General features: G+C 41.4%; 2 protein-coding genes across 2 annotated transcripts in view; one reads left to right on the top strand and one right to left on the bottom strand.

The window, feature by feature from the left end:
* Nucleotides 1-13,035, bottom strand: part of LOC124289904 — a 67,775-nt gene extending 54,740 nt beyond the window's left edge. The window contains exons 1-7 of the mRNA XM_046726579.1: nt 12,805-13,035; nt 10,715-10,775; nt 9,849-9,951; nt 8,990-9,100; nt 6,800-6,952; nt 5,936-6,043; nt 1,796-1,885 (exon numbers count right to left, since the gene is read on the bottom strand). Of these exons, the coding sequence (XP_046582535.1) occupies nt 1,796-1,885; nt 5,936-6,043; nt 6,800-6,923 (322 nt within the window). The 5' untranslated portion in view covers nt 6,924-6,952; nt 8,990-9,100; nt 9,849-9,951; nt 10,715-10,775; nt 12,805-13,035. The remainder of the gene's footprint in view (nt 1-1,795; nt 1,886-5,935; nt 6,044-6,799; nt 6,953-8,989; nt 9,101-9,848; nt 9,952-10,714; nt 10,776-12,804) is intronic.
* LOC124289901 (orexin receptor type 2-like) overlaps nt 1-17,936 on the top strand; it is a 141,399-nt gene that overhangs the window by 35,229 nt on the left and 88,234 nt on the right. The gene's annotated exons all lie outside the window — the stretch shown is intronic.

Raw genomic sequence — 17,936 nt, 5'->3', positions numbered from 1 at the left:
AGCATGTATCCTTGGTTTCAGTATGTCACTGCATCTTGTGGATGCTATGCTATTGACAGGTGTTGTTTATTTGTCAATAACTCGTTCCATGATTTGCAAAATGGTTGCTTGGTGCCATGAAAACCACGGTTACTCATGTATCAAGTACATAAGGTTAGATTAAAGTGGCTGTTTGCCTAAAGAGGAGATACCATTTCATTATTTATTCAGTTTTAAATGGATACAATTTCAAATTAAATATCTACGTTTAAGTAAAATTGTGAATTTTTGTGATCCTGATCAAAGTGTGAGTAGTATATAATGATATACACGATTCTAACAAACAAGGAGAAACCTGATACTGATAATGGACTTGTTTTTTAAAACTCAATACTCCCAATAACCATGACGGAGATGCTAAATCAACACACGCACCAACCATTACGTGAACGTTTCCAGGAATTATCACCAAGCTCAACCATTCACCCATATTCCACAGCAGGCTTAGATAACGCCCATACCTCATTCAAATATTCGGTGCTATTCTGTATGCACTTACATTGCTATTAAGCAGATCAGGTATTGATTAATTCACACATTTTTTCCCCGATTCTAGTTATTTTAGCATGCACAGGAAATATTCTAGGCGACATGCTTGCGTGTTTGTAGTTGTTTATCTGTTGTTGTCGCGCCAGGCACGCACCTTTAATCAGCAATTAAAATCGTCAGTGTTGCTCAAGCCCTGTTCCCATCTGCAAGTCTCGGTGGCCAAGGTAGGTGCAACGTGTTGGTTCTCTTCGTGATCACTACTTAAGACGAGACGGTATCCTCGTATGGCCTTTAGACTTAATAACAACCTGGTACACCGTGTCAGGTAGTTAGAGACTTGCAACTGGGAGATGCAACATCGCCGTCAGAGAGGTAGGTGAATTTTGCTGAGATTGGCACATTTTATAAACGTGATTGCATGTGAACTTAATTCATAGGATAGCCTAGCCGTTAAAGTGTTCGCTCGTCACGCCGAAGGCCCGGGTTCGATTCCCCACATGGGTACAATGTTTGAAGCCCATTTCTGATGTCCCCGCCGTGATATTGCTGGAATATTGCTAAAAGCGGCGTAAAACCATACTCACGCACAAAACGATCGACTTTGAAACACAGCTCTGTCATTATTTGTTTTGCAGTGAAACTGTTTTAACGTTGCATCTGATAAAAGAAGGATTAAGAAACTTAACTTAAGCATACAGATGGAACTGACCATTCATATTCAAGGGGTAGGGGCGGGGTGGGTTTGGTATGTTTTCGAAGGGCTAGGTGTGTGTATGGAGACCAGAGTTTTTTTCAGTTAATCGCTGCAAATACACACATTTCCTTAACTAAAACTATGAGCGAAAATATGATTTGATAAAATCTATCTAAAAATGTATATGTGACTGGCAAGATTTTTCTCAACATTCTGAAATATTCTTTGCAAGCATATTCTCAGACAGTTTCCTTTTTCGGGGAAAAATAAGTGCCATTGAAATCTTGAATAAAGGTATTTGTGAAAAGGGGAAAGGAAAGGCAACGGAGTCTCGGGAAGTAGAGACTGACGTCATGTTTTCGACATAATCCAATTAAAATGTTGGCTACACCTGAAAAGAACTGCCTCCACACCGCTGGTGTTCGCAACATGAAACACGATTGCGGTTCTGGGAACGCTGTTTTTTTCGGGTACTAAACCATAATAAAACGTAAACACGCTCGCGTACCTTTCGCGTTTCAGTCGCGATCGGGAGGACTTAGTTTTGCCTAGCTGTGTAGTGGCTGCACTTACGTCTGGTTGTCTCATCCGAGTTGGACAGCCGCTTGGCCAGTGAGTAAGACGGGCCCTTGTTGGGGTCGGGGATGTCGTAGTCGCCAGGGCCTGCAACAGAGAATTACCAAAATAAGATTTCTAAATTATAGGGTAAAATAATAATTTGTTCTACGAACAAAACCCCAAACAACCCCAACAACCTACCCTAAAAAGAACAAAACTTTACCCCTCCAACGAAAATACAAATTTACTTACTTAGCTTAATATATGAGGTGAGGTGAAATTGGGTTTAACGTCGTGCTTGAGAATATTTCGCTCACATGACGACGTGCATGCGTGTGTATGTGTATGTGCGGCTGCTTGTACTAGCCCAGACTGAAGCTGGTTTTATAGTGCTAGCCCACTGAGATACCATGCCGCAGTGAAGCATGAATACCCCACTCAGACACATTATACTGACTCCGAGCCGACCAGTCCTTGTTGTACCCATTAATGCCGAGCGCCAGACAGGGACCAACAAGTACCATATTTTAACGTGTTTTGGTATGACGCGGTCGGGGATCGAGCCCGCGACCTTCCGCTCTCCGGGCGGACGCTCTAACCACTACACCACGGAGGCGGTCGCTTAATATATGAATGAATGAATGAATGAATGAATGAATGAATGAATGAAAAACATAACAAAACACCCCAACAAAACAATGGTGTGGTCTCTGGACAAACATGTATCGTGACAGAAAACACGGTTGAAGGCTTAAGCCATTGCTATGATGTTAAATTGGACCGTTAATCAGTTCAATAAATCAAGGTGATTAAATAATCAATATATATCATAAAAGAGTATGCCAATGTGGAAACACGAAGCAGCTGTTTGAAATGATTGCATCATGAGATCGTCGCGGACACTGGGACAAAGTCTGACGCTCGTGGTTCCTGGTAGTCTTGCAGTCTTTGGCGTCAACATTTGCCATGCAGAGTTGTGTCCCTTTGATGACAGTATCTGCATGAGTTTGAATCCAACACATCTTCTCGTGATCGAAAAAGATAAATGTCAACGATCTGTTTGTAATTTTATCCCTATGTTAATCCCCTTCTTAGCTCAAAGGCATCCAGCAGGTAAAATTCTGATACGCGAGCTGGTCACTGCGGTTTAATTAAATATAGTTCAATTGGATAGAATCTCTCTCTGCCCGGAGAGCGAAAGTCTGTTGTTCGATCCCCGGTCGCGTCACTCCAAAAGCCGTTAACACGTGGTACTTGTTGTTTCTCAGCCTGGCACCCCGTATCAATCATATAAAGGGAAAAGACAATGGTCCAGTGAATGATCCGGTTAGGCTTGGTCATCAGCTGCCTATGCTTGTCGTAAGAGGCTAGGCGACTGACGGGATAGGATGGTCAGGCTCACTGACTTGGTTGACACATGTCATCGTATCCCAAATGCGTAGACCGATGCTCATGATGTCAATTACTGGACAAACAAACAAACAAACAAACAAACATGGTGCTTCATGCAGTGGAATAGCAATATAACAACTGCAAATACCCAGGCCAGTACAAACAAATTATTCACATATGGACGGGGGCGGTGGGGTAGCCTAGTTGTTAAAGCATTGGCTCGTCACGCCGAAGGCCGGGTTCGAGTCCCCACATGGGTACAATGTGTGAAGACCGTTTCTGGTGTCCACCGCCGTGATATTGCTGGAATATTGGTAAAAGCGGCGTAAAACCATACTCACTCACTCACATATGGACGTGGTTGTGTAAGTTATATAACCTTGAAAGTGACGTTAACCTCATTCCACTTCACATTACCTGAAATATACTGTTGACAGCAGCTCTAAACCAACCCATACACCACTTGCCACTTAACTATCTACAGTAACCCCGTACTGTTTAATACGAGGCAGTCGTAATTGCAATATAGATGCACCTAGATCAGCTGAAACACTCATAAATTCACTCACAGAGGAGGAGATTACGTGGACTTGTATAAATAAATGATTTTTACCATCTCCTGGGCGTCAAGATTATGGACACCCTATCACCATTAACCAGGTTCGTTTTAGCATATGTGGCCGTACTTGTGTGTAATTTGGAGAGGTTGATGGAGATATTGTGGCATCAGTGTTATATCGCCAGATGCTGGATACACGATTCCTGCAATGCACATGTTGCTGGCCTGAGTGTAGAAATACATCATGCGCCGAGGCGTTGAGCAACAAATGGCAGGAGTAATCCTGTTGGCTTCATTATAGATGGGATGGGAGCCGAGAGGCAAGTGAGAACTGTATTAATCTGCTGGTTGACAAATTACAGATTGCCACAGGCACTATTCCAGATGTAGAACCGGCAGCCTAAAATAATAGGCGCAGTTATAGCTGGTATGATTGGACGGGTAGAAGTTGCCAAGGGGGAATAGAACTCGTTACGTATGGTTGCTGACTTCAAACCCTTCGTGAGTGAGTGAGTGAATAATGTTTTACGCCGCTTTTAGCAATATTTCAGCATTATCATGGCGGTTTATACCAGAAATGCGCCTCACACATTGGCCAATGTGGGGAATCAAACCCGGGTCTTCGGCGTGACGAGTGAACGTTCTAACCACTAGGCCATCCTATCGCCTCTATAACTTGTGTTGACCAGCTTGTGTAGTCATATATTTTACGTTGTCTGCGGTTGTGTTCAAATAATTTGAATGTGTGTCTTACAATCTTAAGATCCATAAATGCAATGGGTGTGTGAGCGGGCTCGGAGAGTGAGTGGGTTTTTACGTCGCTCTTGTCAACATGCCCGACATATCACGGACTGGGAACTAAGAACTGGGCTCCAGATACTATACTCATTTGGAAATCGAACTGGGTCTTCAGCGTGACAACAAACGCTATGAAACCCATTCTACGTACACGTTCCATCCTCATCAAGTTGTAGAGTACGTGTTTTATAGTCGGTTTGCAGTGAAAATGTACCGATGAATTTCACTTTAAATAAAAAAGTAAATCAAATAAAGTGAAATTAAGATTTCGAATCCTCATACTTTTACCTTGCCAATTGAACATTTAAATCTCAGAATTTTATTTATCAGAGGATAAAAGTTGTTTAACAAATGATCATTGATTCAAATCGCTATTATGGGTTTGTATTACAAGGGGTAAGCGCAGTAGTTGGAAGAGTGAAACAAATGCACGTGCGGTACGTGATGAGCGTTAACTTAGACCAACCCTACGTGTTCTCGGTGTTTCATTTAATGTGCATACCCCCTTGTAATACAAAGCGATATAATAGCGATTTGAAACTATGATTGTTTGTTAAACAACTTTTATCCTAGGTTGAATAAAATTCTGAGATTTACATGTTCAGTTGGCAAGGTAAAATTATGAGGATTCGCAATTTTCATTTCACTTTATTTGATTAAGGTGTAATTCATCGGTACGTTTTCACTGCAAACAGACTATAGTTCACCCTGTTATTGTGCTACATTCACTGTAACTGGCTGACAAGATCGTGTTTGCTGGACACATCACAACGATTATCCAGCGTGCGTATTCATTTAGTTATAATTTTGAAAACTGTCAATAATCCCAACTTATATCCAATATATACGTCAACACATATATGTCGAGTCATAGATATACGTCATAATGAGGACGCAATGTACGGACCGGGTTCGATTCCACTCACTGGTACAATGTGTCATACCTATTTATGGTGTCCCGTAATACTGCTGAAGACGGCGTAAAACCATACTCACTCACTCACTCATAAATATAACTTATCATCGTGTCGTCCAAGATGCACGTGCCGGGTCCGATTCCCATCATTTGTACATGTGTGGTGCCTATTTATCTCGATGATACTGTTGAAAGTGGCGTAAACCATACTCACTCACTCTTCAGAAATGAGGGACAGTGGGGTAGCCTAGTGGTTAAAGCGTTTGCTCGTCACGCCGAAGACCCGGGTTCGATTCCCAACATGGGTACAAATCTGGTGTCCCCCGCCGTGATATTGCTGGAATATTGCTAAAAGTGGTGTAAAACTGAAGTCACTCACTCACTTCAGATATGATTTTCCTTGATGACAGACAGCCAACACAAATATGTGACTTCGGTAGGTAAAGTAATAAAATGACATCACTGGGAATGTCCGACAAAAAACACAAACCTGGGTTTTCCTGAAAAACGACTTCCCGCTTGGTCCCAAAGGACTTTTCGGGTCCTCTTCCCCAGTAGCCTGAGTTGGGCTGGAAGTCGGGGCCAGGCGACTCAAACCCTGAAGGTCAAGATCGAACACTTTTAAGAATCAAAAGCAAATTATCATTCTGAATTCCGTGGAGAGCATTTCTTCATCAAAAGTTGTTACATACCATTAGAATTCGTAACCCACTAAAAAAAAAGTCCGTTTGAGTCAGAAACGGACCGATGAATTGCAAACTTTATCACTGTACAAAATTGCCACATAAATATAAGTAGTACACATGTTTATCATTTACTAATACCCAACAGCTTTCTTATATTTGAAAATTTTCCGGACTCCACCTAAAAAGTTCTTTAAGAAACTATCATTAAAAGTTTGACACAGTTCACTATTTGTTACGAGGGCGGACTGCAGAGAAAGGGACAGCCAGGTGTTAGAGAAGCACGTGCACAAGTGCCCACCAAGTTATTGATTCATTAGCCTGTGCTGTGCCGTCTCCATCCTTTCTCTGCACACCTCGTAACAAATAGTGAACTGTCGCAAAGTTTTTTTGATAAAATTTGCAATTCATCGGTCCGTTTCTGACTCAAACGGACTGTAGATATGAACATTCAGAACTCTGTGTTGTAAACAGAAACATTGAAATTAGTCAGTTATCCCTACGTAGCTTAGTCAACGCTTAGTCTCAAAATATATATTTGATAGAATTAAGATGGGAGATTCAGAAACTGAGGAAAATCAAGACTTGATTCAATCAGTGCCATAGCATTAGGGTGGCAGTTGGGAGAACTGAAAATATTATTCAGGGACTGTGAGACAGACAAAGCTTACCGTGCGTGTCTACGGGCTGCACGAGACCGTTAGGGGGCCCGGCCATGACGTCGATGTAGATGTGTTTGGAAGCCATACTAAAGCAGGGCCCACACCTCCCTAGGGGGTTCTCCGTGTCGTACATGGCGGGGCCGATGTCGGATACCCCTGGATCTGTGTACGGTACAAACAAGCTATAGTGATCGCACAGTGAGATGGAATACGTAGGTCTATGGCAAGTCCGGGCTGATGGGGTACCCTAGTGGTTAAAGCGTCCGCTCGTCACGCCGAGGACCCGGGTTCGATTCCCCACGCGGGTACAATGAGTGAAACCTATTTCTGGTGTCCCCCGACGTGATATTGCTGGAATATTGCTAAAAGCGGCGTAAAATCATTCTCACGCACTCACTACGTCAAGTCTGTATTGTTCTCGATTGACCAAATTGTCAGTCTCCACAGGTACACCGTAACTTTAGCAAGAACCTATTAGTGAGTGAGTGAGTTTAGTTTCACGCCGCTTAAATAAACAACAATAATCCAGCAATATCACGGCGGGGGACACTAGAAATGGGCTTCAAGCATTGTACCCGTGTGGGGAATCGAAGCATGGTCTTCGGCGTGACGGGCAAACGCTTTAACCACTGGGCTACCCCACTGCCCCAAGCACTGATTAAAGAGGATCAGGTGGTCATTTTAGGGACGCGGTTGATGGCATGGGTGCTCTTCATAACATCAACTATTTTTTTGTCTGCATAAGAGTCGTAGTGAGTGAGTGAGTTGAGTTTTACGCCGCACTCAGGAATATTCCAGCTATATGGCGGCGGTCTGTAAATAATCGAGTCTGGACCAGACAATCCAGTGATCATCAGCATGAACATCGATCTGCGCAATTGGGAACCGGTGACATGTGTCAACCACATAAGAGTCGTATATTCACAGACTCTAGTTTATACTATATTCACTCATTCAAGAATGACCTAGATATAAGTACCACATTTACTGTAGATGCGCCGCTACAGCTATTAGCCGGGTTTCCCACCTGTCATACTTCAACTGGAAGAGCTCCTCGTTTCCGTTAATGGCGATCCCACGTCCGGTTTTTGATTTTCATTAACGGGCTTATTTCATCTTTCAACCGAACGGTCGAAAATCAAAGCAAGTCTTCAAGGATGTGGTTTTTCGAATGAATAAAGCTGTCAGACTGCTCATTTCGGAGTTAATAACTTACATATACCAAGAAGCCAGTCATGTCTCGAAGTGGTTTGAAAAGCACCCACGCCCATTTGGGGCACGAAGACATCTATAATGTCATCATACATCAAGGAAGTCGTTGTAGGATAGCTCAGTATGAAAACCAACTCCCCGTTTAACACAAATAACAAAACATGTATACTGGAACATATTTTTAGAAATTAAAAACATTTTTGAAACAATCAAAAGATAAAGAAAAATGGACAACTCCACAGATTAACTATGATAATGTTCAACAGTGACAGCTCTCTGATTGCTTCGTGAGACTGGACCGAGATCTCACATAATATCCAAGTAGTATAGTCATCAGCAGTTACAATCACCTGGGTGCCGTTGTACAAAACAACCTTAGCGCTAAGACTATCTTAAGTCTATGTTAAGGTATGGGAGATACAGTCACCTTAGCGCTAAGATCGCTTTGTACAACTGCACCCAGGTTCTACTACACCTGCATATTCAACTTAAAGCAACTGTTGCCATTTCTGCCCCATCCTTAAGTTCTCGTAGTCAAAAACCGTTGTGTCGAAGTAGAAGGGACGTATGTAAATACTTCGAGTAATCTGAGGTTCGACACAACCGCAAAGTAAGGAGTAATAAGGATTACGCAGGGGCCAAGGTTTTACTTCGAGACAACCGTTCAACATTATAAAGTTCGGCACAAAGGTGTTTGCCTGATCTCTGTTCTTTTGCGACAAATACCCCACACCTATTGCTCCTCAACCTAACACAGCACATAATTCCTGTCGCTCGTGACAGTAATCTGATTGGACGGCTATTTTTAGCGTCGTGACATTTGAATCGGGTTCGAAACGGCTAAAGTGGCAGCGAATATTTATCTTTAATGGAGGCTGGCTGGATAAAGGAGGTAGTCCAACATTTGTGGCTAGTCACCAAGGTTAAAACTATTCTTAATCGAAATAATTTGTGGTTGAGCTAGGCTGTTTAAATTTGGCGTCTTACCTTTCTGTTCGAAGTAACTTTTGCCAACTCTGCCCTTGAGGGTGACAGTCTTTTGATTCCAGATAAGGTTCTTTCCACACGTGTAATCAGCTGGACCAGGATGCAGATTGGCTGCGAGGATGTAGATGTTTAAATTATTAACAACTTATCAAATAGATGCATGTTTTATATGTCGTATACGTGCTGCTCACATGAACGCGGTGTTGTTGTGCTGTGAATTATGCTTAATAATAAAATTGTTTACTGAAATGATATGTAAAACAACTAAATCAAATTTGAAATTAAAATATATAATAATCACGCGCACTTATAAAACTGTGTAATGAAATATCGGATTTGTTGCATTGAATGAAAAAATGCTCGAATATGACATGTTATATCTGAAATACACTTTCTCAGTAAAGTACAGATTCTAATACTTTTGTTGGGTTGAGTACCATCCGGGATTCGAATCCGCACGAATAGCAATATATATAATGATATATGATAATGAAAGACCCACGTCAAGGCATTAGCATTCCGATAGTACTGATTTATAATAGCACCAGGGGTGGTGGGGTAGCCTAATGGTTAAAGCGTTGGCTCGTCACGCCGAAGACCCCGGGTTCGAATCCCCACACGGGCACAATGTGTGAAGCCCATTTCTGGTGTCCCCCGCTGTGATGTTGTTTGAATATTGCTAAAAGCGGCGTAAAACCAAACTCAGTCAGTCAGTATAATAGCACCAAATATTGCTAATTTAATCAATAACGAATAGCAAACTGATAAGAAATCAATCACTTATATTCATGTAACTGCAGGTTTAGTTTGTGTGGATTGTTATTTTTCGTGTTAGTGTCGGAAGGTATCAAATATTTACGTGGATCTTTCCTGGTTTTTTCCGACCAGCGAGTACTGTGGCGCCGACTTCCTGGTCAGGTCGATCTTTGGCATGTAGTCCGCAGGCCCGGGCACATGGTCACCTGTAGCAGGGACAAGGATGTGTCAAGCAGTGTCAAGTAGTGCCATGTCTGTATTCTATATCTATATTCTATACCTGTATTCTATATCTGTATTCTATATCTGTATTCTATATCTGTAGCCATGGTGCAGTGAAACAACACAACAAATTATTTTTGTCAGTATTTTGATTGACGGTTTTATATTCATCCTGGTGATCACTGAATGTTATTATCATCTCCAGAAAATGTAATCGTAGTGTATCAAATAATGATGATGATGATGATGATGATGACGATGAAAATGATAATGATGATCCCCATTAGCTGTCTAGGCAAGAGCCCTGATAATGAGCTCAACCAACCTGACTGCCAGGATCACCCAAAGCCTCATTGCTGCATTTCTTAAATATTTAATTTTGTGATGCAGTATCGGCATCACAAGCATCATCATCAGCATCATCATCATCGTCATCATCATCATCATCATCATCATCGTCGTCAGTGTTACTTCAGCATCGTAATCCATCTATACGATGCTGTATAGGCAAAACATCGCAACCATCAAACATAAAAATAATGACAATGATATTCGCAAAAACCCATCTGTGCTGCAGCATCGGCATCACAATCCTTATCATCATCATCATCATCATCATCTTAACCTATCAGCTGTATCAGCAACATCGCAACCATCATCTGCAGCAGCATCACAGAAAAATGGAATCACCACACTATCTTGTATAGGTAAGGCGCACACATGACGAAATGTTTACGAGTGTATTACCGAGACTTGTAAGCGGCCTTCCCCTGTGGCACCATGTAGTCCCCCATCGGCGTCCGAGTGGCTGAAATCACAGTAAACATCGGAATAATACAAAAATATAGTTTGTCAATGAAAGGCACGTCTGTATGTGGGGCGATATCCAATACCTTATCTCGCTAAGATCACAGTAGCGCCTCTGTGGCATGACGTCACTACTGCTACCACAACAACTACTTCAGTCAACTATTAGAAAGAATTATCAGAGATTCCTCCAAAACATTGGCCCAAATTTCTAAGACGTTACAGTTCCCAGGAACCCCTGGTTTGAATCCCAATTTCTCAACCCAATTGTTCCCGGTCTTAAGCAACCCATGCTGGTCTTAAGAGGCTACTGACATGATCGAATGGTCAGGCTTGCTGACTTGGTTGACACATGCCATCGTATCCCAGTTGAGTAGATCGATGCTCATGCTGTTGATCACTGGATTGTCTAGTCTAGGTTCGATTATATACAGACCAGCGCACATAGCTGGAATATTGCTGAATGAGGCCTTAAACGACAAACTGCCTGCAGAGTTTCGTCCCTGGGCCTAGATTTTCGAAGCTCTCTTAGCGCTAAGATAGTCGTAAGTTAATGTTAATGCATGGCACTTACGACTATCTTAGTGCTAAGAGGGCTTCGAAAATCTAGGCCCTGGTCAACAAAACACGCCAATGATCGCGAGTTGAAACTCGGACTGTTTCGAAGTTAGTTGTGACTATGGCCGTGCTTGCGGGCTCACCAAAGTGTTAAACGTCTGAGCCCTGCATCATCCTGGGTTTTCTCCCTTAGCTGACACGCTCAGAATGTCAAGCGGCGTTAAAATTCATCTCACGCACTCCTTTGAGCTGGCACGCCATGGGTTGATTGAAACATTATGTTATATTATTCAGTATTTTACCACGAAATGTAAACACTGACATGATTGAAACATAATATAATATTATTCAATTTTACCACTAAATGTAAACAGTTCACGTGTAGTTGTATATCTCTGGCGAATTCACTAGGTTAGTGTTAAAACAATGCATCAAAGCCATTTCTTATGATTGATTGATACAATTGCACGAGAAACATTGTTTCGTCCATTTCGACAAGTCCAATGACACGCTGGCTTTAAAAAAAGTTAACCAGAAAAATAAGTCATTCACACAGATACGTCCGAGAGTATTCGGGTTCAATCCCGTTTAACAATCAATTCCAATGCTCAACCAATGAGACGCACCTGACACGTATTCATTTTACAATCACACTTTCTTATTCACTCGTCTTCTCTTGGAAATGTCTCCCTGAGACTTAGTACCTTCCATATATATGAATATTTTTGGGTATGTATCACTACATTCACAACTAAAAAATATGCCCCCAAATATTCATGATCACTTACCTTTTTGTTTAGTATACAAGTGTATATCTATAGCACATTATACTTGTTTAATATGGAGATATAAATCCATGTATAATTAATAACGGACTAAGCTTCCAAAAAAAAAAACCCAAACCGTAGGGAATAGTTAAGGCTAACAAGAATGACTTGCCAAATCATTCCAGACTTGAGTTAGGATTATTTCTGAATATTTTTTCTGGGGTCTGAGCGACAGACTGGGAACGTTGTGAAAGTAAGGAATTGCATGAGATCTAAACACTGTATTTTTGAAGTGATTTCAAACACTGAATGAATATTGCCTGGCGGATGAAAGGACTAATCACAAACACAAATCCAAAATTGCCTGACGGATGAAAAGGAAACATATTGAAAGCGTTTTGTATTGCTTTTCAATGAAAAGTCAAAGGGAAACCTTTTTCAGCCAGTTTTAAGAGTTTTAAGGCCCGGAATTAATGACAATCCGCCTCTTTATGAGTGAGTGAGTGAGTTTACTTTTACGCCGCGTTTAGCAATATTCCAGCAATATCACGGCGGGGGACACCAGAAATGGGCTTCACACATTGTACCCATGTACGGAATCGAACACGGGTCTTCGGCCCGAACGAGCGAACGCTTTAACTACTAGGCTACCCCACCGCCCCTCCTATTTATGATTGACAGTAGCACATATTCTATTTTACCCACGTTTTGGAGGCGGGAGGGGTAGTTCGGGAGTGTAGTAGAGCTCCTCCTCTAGTAGGGCAGAAGGGGTGGTAGGGCTCTTGGCGCTCTTGGTGGGTTCAGGGGTTGCTGGGGCCTTCGTGGCACTGAACCGGAGAAGACGAATCGTCTTCATAATCGCCGATTCCTGGTCCGGCTGTTCCTCTTCTTCTTCCGCCATGGCTCCGTGCTACTTGTTCGTCCCGTACTGAAGCCTCCCTGATTATGACGTCACAGAAGGCATCATGACGTCGACGTGACGTCATCGTGTTTAGTGAAAATGGATATAGGAGAGCAGTAACGTAGTCTTGCACGGCCATAAGAGCTTTTTGGAAAGCGTATTGTATGCAGATAATGATATGACTGCCTAAAGTGGTCCCATTCAGTGGTCTATTTACATTCTTTTATATACTTTCGACTCGAATGAGAAATATAGGTAGAAAATTGTTATTTTTTTTAATTATCTGTCATGATGAAATGCAAACAATCATACGTATGCATGCTTGAAAACGGTATTAGCATCTATTCGAAACGTCGCAATAGTACAATAAAGAAGTTGATCATCCACAAACACTTGTCATTCCCAAATATATCGTTTGTTATATAAAGTGTGTCACTGATAGCATTCAAACGTATCAGTACTTGTCTTCAAAGGCATGGTTTATGTCGAAAACTTGTTCTCTGTGTAAAGAGGACATTCTGATTAAAATTTTCTTGTCTCCAAATACTATGTTCTGAATGAGTGGGTCGATTCCCCATATGGGTACAATGCGTGATGAAGCCCATTTCCGGTTTAATGGGCAAATTTGAAATCATCAGTTCAATTTTCCGACCACTATTTAACTAATGACATCATATTTATCAACTTACGTGTGGTTCCACAATCCTATAGGCCGCCATGTTAAAGGAGTTCACGCACTGTACATATGTTGATTAAATGGTTGCCATTCGATAAATAAGTAACGGGAAATTAAACAGAAATTACTTGATTGTACGTAAGATGATTCCTCACAAATGTGCAAAATTTGACTTGGATCTTACGAAAATTAAATTCATGAAAATTATTTATGCTACACTAAATTAACATGTAAGTAAACGACTGCATAATTATGAATAGGTTTTCTCGCATTGGACGTGTTCGATTGATACGCTATTTTAAAGAAAGACATCCCAACGACTTATATATACTATTTACATGTGTATTTGCAACCTACCTAGAGGGAAATGGGTAAGCAACTGCATAATTGTGAATAGGTTTTCTCGCAATGGACGTGTTCGATTCCCATTGATACGCTATTTTAAAGCGTATTAAAGTGTATGTACTTGTGTGTCAAAATATATTTTAAATGACATGCATGGAAGCACAAAACAGGTTATATATAGAATTTATGTGAACATATACGTCATAAGTGATATGAAATATACAAAAGTGCGTGCAATAACAATTTCCAATCACGTGACGTCATATTGTTTTCGTCACTAAATACAACAAAATTTACAATTTGTATCTGGGCATGCTTTGTCGTTTTTCCGTAATCGTCATATTCAAAGAAAAAGCAGACCTCATTGGTCGTTTTTTGAAACGGGACACGACATACCCTTAAGATCGGATCCATGGGCCTAGCGGGTGTTGAGGTTTTCATAGATCGGATCCGTGTGCCTCAAAGTGTCAAAATTTTTAATTTCGGATCGTAGTTACCCTGGGACGCAGCGTGTGCCTTTATGGGTTTCAGATTCGGATACCTTAGGAAATCCGAATTAAACATAAATCACGTTGCGTCGTGCTGACTAACTATCGAATCCCGACAATAGAAATAGGGATCCGAATATACACCACCTGGTCTGGTGCCGTTCGTAATGTGCACGTCGGCCTCACCTCTACGCGCACAGTGTGGCTGGGTATGACTTTCCGTGATCTTCAAGGCTTATAGTAGGTATATTATACATCCACGGTCGCGGCCAGACAAACGCATACCCAAAACAGGTACGGGATGAAAGGGATCCGAAATTATAGTGTCATGTGGCGCGCTCGCCAAAATGTCGGACCTGTCACTCTTGACAATGCCCGTCATACTCAATTAGTCATTCATCCGAAATTAAAGTTTACTCTGTCGTTCACTGCCTCTAAATTGTATAAGTATGTGCTTGGCTAAAGTGTGCGTAGGCGAGGTAATCCAAACTAACAATGAACACAAGGCTTCACGCGCCTACGAGCTATATAGTCATTCAGTCAGGTCTGAAGTAAATCTTGTACATGGTTGCATAACTCACCCAGGACTATGCAATCCGAAATTAGACACTTGCCTGTGGCGGATGAACCTGTCGATGTATTTGGCAAGGGTCACGCACTCATGTCATCAGCTTGTTATTGAGACATTGAATGATCATTTTTTACATGGGAAAAAAATGAAAGGACTAGTTAGTGAAAAATCATTACCTGTTTATCATTAACATTGTGGATTTCTAAAAGTATAAAAAAAGTGTGTGAATGATGTGAGTTGGAAGTTAAACAGGAGCTGTCTTAGCTTGAAGTGGGGTGGGGTGGGGTAGGGGGGATCAGGGAAAGGGATGGTGTGATGTGATGTGGTAGTCTAGTGGTTAAAGTGTTCACTCATCAGTGACCCAGGTTTTATTCTACACATGGGTACAATATGGGAAGCCCAGTTTTGGAGTCATCTGTCGTGTTGGTGGCATATTTCTAAATGTGGTGTAAAACCTTATTCACTCACTCACTTAGAGGTGCAGTTCTGAGACATTGACCATCTTGGTGAAACTCAGGAGCGTGGGTATGGTACAGACAAAACTAGAAACATGTTTGGGAGACCAAGGATTCCAAGCAACCATCAGCGGTTTCTGGTGTGCCTAAGGGATACAACTCTGCATGTCAAATTACAGTGCCTCAGCTAGCTGGGCAACTTGTGCCAACTTTATTACAAGAAATATGGTTATCATACAAGCTGAACGAATGATTGTTGGAGTGACAAGCTGATCTGAACTTGTAGATGTTAATGACCGTAGTTCATACATCAACAGGGGCACAGTGGCTTAACCAACATTTTCTTGTGAAGAGTTGTCTCCCTTATCAGCACCAGGACAAATGACCATGTTGTGAATCCTATTCATGGTATTACATTTGTATTGTAAGCACCATTCTTATGCGAGTGTGCCTGCGTCCATGTGTACATGTCCACTAAGATATCATTCAGGGGTGGTGGGGTAATGGTTAAAGCATTCACTCGTCTCACCGAAGACCCGGGTTCGATTCCCCACATGGGTACAATGTGTGAAGCCCATTTCTGGTGTGCCCCACTGTCATATTGTTAAAAGCAGTATAAAACTAAATTCACTCACTCACTCATTCTACAGTTGTAACAAGGATAGCACCCTCACAGTTTACTGGCTTCAAGCAGACTAGTCTTTTATCTCCTCAGTCCTGAGTGCCATCTGTTAATGTCATATGGTATGTTGCAGCCTGGGACTGAACCTCTCTGGGCAGACACTCTGTCCACTAGACCAGTCTATTATGTTAATAAGGATGACATGCTAGTCTTCTCTCATCAGTGACATGAAAGGTGCTGACTCGACATTCCTGGGGCAAAAGATCATTTATTTCAAAAGTAATCATTTTTCCTCATTGCTGGAAAAATATAAGCTGTCAAGAGAAATGTTCACATACTTTCAGCATCCAATGCCTATTAATGGTAAGAAAAACACAAAAACTAAAACTGTTTATTTCCATGTTCAAATTGAAAATGCCTTTGTAACAGTTGAAAAATCTGGCAAATAGCCCTTAACATCATTTGTTCAAATACTGAATATTGCAACCATTACAATGAACTAAAACATCAGTCAAGATCGATACAGCTGTAAAAGATCATCTAAACAAATAAAAGAATCACCCTGTAAATAGATATGAAAACGAAACTTCACAGATCACCTCAGTTGTTCAGTTACAGGTAGATTATCAAAAACTTATAGCAGACTCAATGATTCTGTGATAACAAAGGTTACATTTTGCAGACTACGCTAGTTTTTCTTCAACCATGAAGAAAACAGGTTGCCTGTTGATTTCTGAGCAGGACAATAATTGCCTTATACCCTGCCATGAAGAAAACAGGTTGCCTGTTGATTTCTGAGCAGGACAATAATTGCCTTATACCCTGCCATGAAGAAAACAGGTTGCCTGTTGATTTCTGAGCAGGACAATAATTGCCTTATACCCTGCCATGAAGAAAACAGGTTGCCTGTGGATTTCTGTGCAGAACAATAATTGCCTTATACCCTGCCATGAAGAAAAAGGGCTTCATGTAAATTTCTGAGCAGGAGAATAATTCCCCTGTACCCTGCAAAAAGCTTGCAGGTGGTGTATCACATGAGTTTACCTCAGTTTAATCCAAACAGCTTTTTCTATCAATTTTTTTTTTACAGTGGCAGACTGATTCACATTGGTAAGATCAATCATCGTAGCAGTATCTTTAGAAGTATATGTGGTTTCCTGCATACCCAGCTCATCGTACAACACCTAAAACATGACTGCTGCAGTGACCTCTTACATTTAAGTGAGTGAGTGAGTGAGTTTAGTTTTACGCTGCACTCAGCAATATTCTAGCTATATGGCAGCGGTCTGTAAATAATCGAGTCTTGACCAAACAATCCAGTGATCCACAGCATGAGCATCGACCTGCACATTTGGGAACCGATGACATGTGTCAACCAAGTCAGCGAGCCTGACCACCCGATCCCGTTTGTCGCATCTTAAGACAAGCATGTCACAACTCAGCAATATTTCCGCCAGCAGAGGACCAGTTTTAACCTATATCAACAATCCATCTAACCGGGTTAAAAGTTCCACATCATCTAAAGTCAATAAAGGAGAGCATTCTGTGGGTAGTATTTCAGCCACCAAAGCTGGGTCAATCATTACAATGGTGTAATCTTCAGACACCCTGTGGTTTTATATAATGTAATCATTATGTAAATGTAAAAGCATATGAAACATGACAGAGAAACATTATAAGATATTTATATAGCGCACATATCCAGGCATCTAGTGCATGCTCAAGGCGGTGGTATTTTTCCCTCAATCATTAGATGTCAATCTCAACAGCACATCGCAT

The sequence above is a fragment of the Haliotis rubra genome, unplaced genomic scaffold, assembly GCF_003918875.1.
Source record: "Haliotis rubra isolate DU_JTF1 unplaced genomic scaffold, ASM391887v1 Scf451, whole genome shotgun sequence".
In the NCBI taxonomy this organism is placed as follows: Eukaryota; Metazoa; Mollusca; class Gastropoda; order Lepetellida; family Haliotidae; genus Haliotis; species Haliotis rubra.
The sequence above is the reverse complement of the archived record's forward strand: the minus strand, read 5'-3'. Positions and strand labels throughout refer to the sequence as shown.